General features: G+C 37.2%; 1 protein-coding gene across 1 annotated transcript in view; it reads right to left on the bottom strand.

The window, feature by feature from the left end:
* The window catches only part of LOC106879988 (uncharacterized), a 12,132-nt gene extending 7,110 nt beyond the window's left edge, over window positions 1–5,022 (bottom strand). The window contains exon 1 of the mRNA XM_014929765.2: window positions 2,953–5,022. Coding sequence (XP_014785251.1) covers window positions 2,953–4,960 — 2,008 coding nt within the window. The 5' untranslated portion in view covers window positions 4,961–5,022. The remainder of the gene's footprint in view (window positions 1–2,952) is intronic.
* Between the last annotated feature and the right edge of the window lie 6 nt (window positions 5,023–5,028).

Genomic DNA, 5,028 nt, shown 5'->3' with positions numbered 1-5,028 from the left:
GAAGTTTGCACGGGTAAGAAGTGGAGGGCTGTTACAGAGTTGTAGGTGGCAGAGGTATGGTTGAAGCAGAGGGCTCTGGTTGGAAGTTTGCACGGGTAAGAAGTGGAGGGCTGTTACAGAGTTGTAGGTGGCAGAGGTATGGTTGAAGCAGAGGGCTCTGGTTGGAACTGTGGCAAGCTCAGGCTTGGACTATTTCTTAACTCATCAGATTGGAAGCATTGCAGGAAAAATGCAGTAACATCTGCTCCAAGAAGTCTACATAAGTGTAGGAGAAGCAAGAGCTAGCAGGGCGATAGGACTCAGCCAGCAAGAAGCCTGAACAAGGTGGGCCAATATACTGCAGTAGAATATTATCTGGTCTGATTTTTGGTGGACTGATATTTAGCATATCAGATTTCTGGTTCTGATTGTCTGCAATGCTTTACCAAATCCAACAAACATTCACTCATGAGTCAAGAGCGAAACTCCATCCTATCCCTTGTATATTAAAAGAGGGTCCCTTAACGTCTCCTCTGTAGCTGCCCCAGTGAGCATAAAGATTAAAGTTTTAATTGAGAAAAGTTACCTGACATGGTGGACTGGAAGAGAGTTACCTGTATCATGTTGACTCATGTTGGGTATCAAAATGCTGGCATCATGACTGTCGCTCAGTGCTCTATGAACACTGTAAAGGGTATGAGACATGACATGGACAGCTGTAAGGGAGACTACAAAGCTGTGGTCAACAAGAAGGGACACAGCAGGCTTTCTAACTGCCTGCATGCTGGAATTAATCCCCACATCTTTGAACAGGACCTTAGACTCAATTCAGACGACTATGTGGAGTTCCTGAAGACTGTAGTCAATCTCTGACTGAAAAGAGTTGCAATTGGAAGGCCATATGTGTGGCAGTAGGATTCGGCTCCTTGCCATACCTCCAGAAAGAACCAGAAGTGGTTACTGGAGAATTTCTAAGGCTTCACCAGCCCCAATTTCTGGTTTCTTAACACTCCTGATTCTAATCCTATGGATAACTATGTATGGGGCACAATTGAGAAAGCAACACCAACCATTCTGCCTGCAACACAAAGGTCAAGCTGGTGACCAAGATCAAGGAAGTGTTTGAAGATCTTCCCAAGGACACGGTGAGGAATGCATGCAACAGCTTCCAGAGCTGTGTTGAAGCTGTGGAGGAAGGTGAGGATGGCTACTTTGAATAAACTGTTATCTCCCAGCCATAATCTAGTTAATATTTTTTGATGTATGTACACAATGTATGTATATATGTATGTCTGTTTGTCTCTCATTGGCTATTTCTCTTTCTCTTTGAACAGGGATAGATAACTTTTAAGTAATAAAGTTCTGTTTCACAACACCACCTATCTTATGAATGTTGAAACAATATAGCATAACATTTACTCAGCGCAATCAATACTCAATAAAATAACACCTGACGTAAGTTTTGTCTGAAATTAATGAGATTAGAAATTATTATTATTACACACTGATTTGTTCAGAATGTGTTACAACATTTTAGCTGTTGTATCATCCACCATCTTTAGGTGCCTGACATCCAGTAACATTCTTGTAATTTTGAACCAAACCCTTTATTCTTCTCTACTCTAGACACAAGGCCCAAAATTTTGGGGGAGGGGGCCAGTCAATTAGATCGACACCAGTACACAACTGGTACTTAATTTATCGACCCTAAAAGGATGAAAAGCAAAGTCAACCTTTAAGCTTTAAATGTTAAGTCTATAGATTTTGTGACCCAGGATCACTAAATCTATATTTATTCTGGTTTAAGCAGAAAGAAAAAGTAACACCATATGTATGAGAATAACTAATGCAAGAATATCATGAACATGGACTGCAGAATGAGAAAAATCTACCTCATTAATTTGAAGAAAAGGTTTGGTTCATAATTCAGAGAATTTTACTATTGAGGCATATGTAAGGCTGTTTGACTAAAAAGCTTGCTTCACTTTCATGTGATTTTGGATTTAATTCTGGTTTGGTATCTTGGACAAGTGTATTCTACTATAGCATTGGATTCACCAATGTTTTATGAGTGAAATTTGGTAGATAGAAACAGTATGGAAGCCTCTGTGTGTGTGTGTGTGTGTGTGTGTGTGTGTGTGTGTGTGTTTTTGTTCCAACTTGTTCATACTGTCATCACTTGCACAGTGTTGTCATTTGTTTATATCCCGCATAAACAATATACCTCACAGCTGGGAAATTTGACATGCAAAGACCAATAGAATAAAGAATGTTACTTAAAAAAGATGAACAAAAAAGCAAAGGTTGGTGTCAAGAAAGCATACAACTGTAAAATACTATCTTAAAGAGTTCTGCCTAATCCAACATGGTAAAAGTAAATGTAAACACAATGAATAAACAACAAATATTACTGAACATGACAAGCATTTGAAGAAGTCCTGTAATGGTATGATCATAACAACCACGATGAAGGCATTTATTCAATTGAATTAGTGTCTATGATACCTTCAAATACTTGACACTTAAGTCTATAACACCAGCCACTTAACTCACATTCTACACAGTTGTATCCCTTAGTATAACACTACCTTCATAGCACAAACACCATGGAGTCACTGCCCAACACTAAATAATATCACATCAGTTACAGAGTATATAGAAAAACAAAAACCACCCTACAAAATAAAAGAATTCATATTGTACATTCACTACATAATCAAAGAAACACTAAAATAACTTTCGATGTAACAAACCAAATCCCACAATAAGGTAAAACTGATGGCAGTATAGAATCAAAATTCTATATTCCCAAAGGACAATGCTGTACATCCCTCATAAATACAGAAGTTCACATAGCAATATTGTAGAAATTTGCATAAAACTTGAAAACATGATAAATAATAATGGTAATAATTATAACTGTAAAAAAAAATAAAAGTTTTCCTTAGGAAATTGAATAATTGATTGTCTTACCTTTCATTGGTGATGTAATAGTTGATGTTATTGTTGGAGGAATTATTGAAGTAATTGGTTTAGTTCTCCGGGATATTATTATCATAGAAATATTTGTACTTGATGAACTGCTTGGAGAAGGCAAAACAGTCTTTCCAGTTGAATGAGTTTTTATTGGTGTTGACAGATGTTGCTTGATACTTCTTGAAATCACCAGCATTGTACTACTTGCATTTGGTTTTGTTTGGAGAAGGCTACTAGGAGTGCTATATATTTTCTCATCAAAGTCTGTTGCATTGAGTATCTTTGTGACAGGTAATCGTTTGATGGCTTTTGCACTGGTGCGAGCTGTTATCATCGTGTAAGACTTATCTTTTGTTTCTGTTGCATTAGTTAAAAGAATACCATGAGTAGGCTGTTTAGTAATATAAAGTTCAGATTCATTGGTAATTTTCATAGAAGTTGAAGGATGAAATGTTTTCAGGACAGTCAGTGTTGAACTTTGATTGGAGGCATTTGTAGTTGACTTCAGAGAAAAATCTGGTCGTTTCGTAGTTATGACAGTTAATATTGTTGGTTTTGTTCTTTCATGAGAGGTTGGTGAATATGAAAAATTTTGGGCAATTGATTTAGAGTGAGTTGGAAAAGTTGAATTGGTTTCTTCAGAAATATATGTTTCATTATTTGTAACGAAATGTGAAGTAGAAAAGAGAGATGAAGTTGAAGATTCTGACATATTGGTTGCATTAGGAGGAGACAGAGTAGAGAAATTATGAAATTTAGAAATCAATGATCTCAGTGTAGAAATAGAAGACGTCTGTAAAGAAGAGACAAATGGAGAAGAGGTTGTAGTAGACACTGTATCAGGAAATTTTGTCTTTGTAGATAAGAAAGTTGGATGCACAAAGCTACTGCCATTAAAAATAGGAATACTTGGACTAAGCGTTGAATGCAATAATGATGCTAAATTTGTAGTTGATGAAAGGTGTGTTGTGTTCAAAGTGAAAATGTGTTCAGGTACACTAGATGCACTTCTTGATGCAGAAGTTCTTATTTTGGGTGTAACTCCTCGCTGAGTAATGATATCACTATATAAAGTTGTGGTTTCTGCAGTGGATGTATCAATGTGTGTTGTTTGGGGAAGTTGAGAAGTAGATTTATCAGTTTCTGTTGGAATTTGACTCTTTGAAGTAATCTGTATTGTTGTGTCTGTGATAGATTCTGTAAGCAATTCTGGTGTGCTGGCTTGTGTAGAAATTTCAAGAATCCTTTCAGTTGACGCCTCAGATGTATATTGAGTGCTAGTTTGATAAGTGTGTGGTTTTTCAGTGGTAGTAGTGTGTACTATTGGTGACGAAAGAATTGTCATTTGAGGTAGTGTTTGAAATTTACTAGAAGCAGGTGTAAGTGGAATAGATTTGTCTCCATCTTTGGCTTGAGTAAAGAGAGTTGATTGTTCTGTAGTTGTAGTGGGTTGTGTTGTGCTTTGAACAGTAGATGTGTGAATCTGTTTTGTTTGAGAAAGTTGGGAAGAAGATTTCTCTGTTTCTGTGTGAATTTGACTTGTTGAAGTAATCTGTGTTGTTGTGTCTGTGAGAGGTGTTGTAAACAATTCTATTGCAGTTGCTGGTGTAGTAATTTCCAGAGTCTTTTCTGTTGAAGCCTTAGTTGTATATTCAGTGCTAGTTTGATCAGTATGTGGTATTGCAGTGGTAGTAGAGTGTATTATAGAGGATGATACGATTGTCGGTTCAGGTAATGTGTGCACTGTGCTAGTAAGAAATGTGGTTGGCAGAGATGTTGGTACATCTGTGGCTCGAGTAGACTGAGTTGGTTGTTCTGTAGTTGAGGTGAGAGGTGGTGTAGTCTCTGTTGTTAGAATATCTGTGAATTGTGTTGTGCTTTCAACAGTAGATGTGCTAGTCTGCGTTGTTTGAGGAATTTGAGAAGAAGATTTTTCAGTTTCCGCTGCAATTTGACTCGTCGAAGTAATCCGTGTTGTTGTTGTTGTGATATTTTCTGGAAGCATTTCCGGTGTAGTTGCTGGTGTAGTAATTTCTGGAGTCTTTCCAGTTGACACCTCCGTTGTATATTGAG

The sequence above is a fragment of the Octopus bimaculoides genome, chromosome 17, assembly GCF_001194135.2.
Source record: "Octopus bimaculoides isolate UCB-OBI-ISO-001 chromosome 17, ASM119413v2, whole genome shotgun sequence".
NCBI classification, from domain to species: domain Eukaryota; kingdom Metazoa; phylum Mollusca; class Cephalopoda; order Octopoda; family Octopodidae; genus Octopus; species Octopus bimaculoides.
Note: the sequence above shows the minus strand (reverse complement) of the source record. Positions and strands in the feature narration are given on the sequence as shown.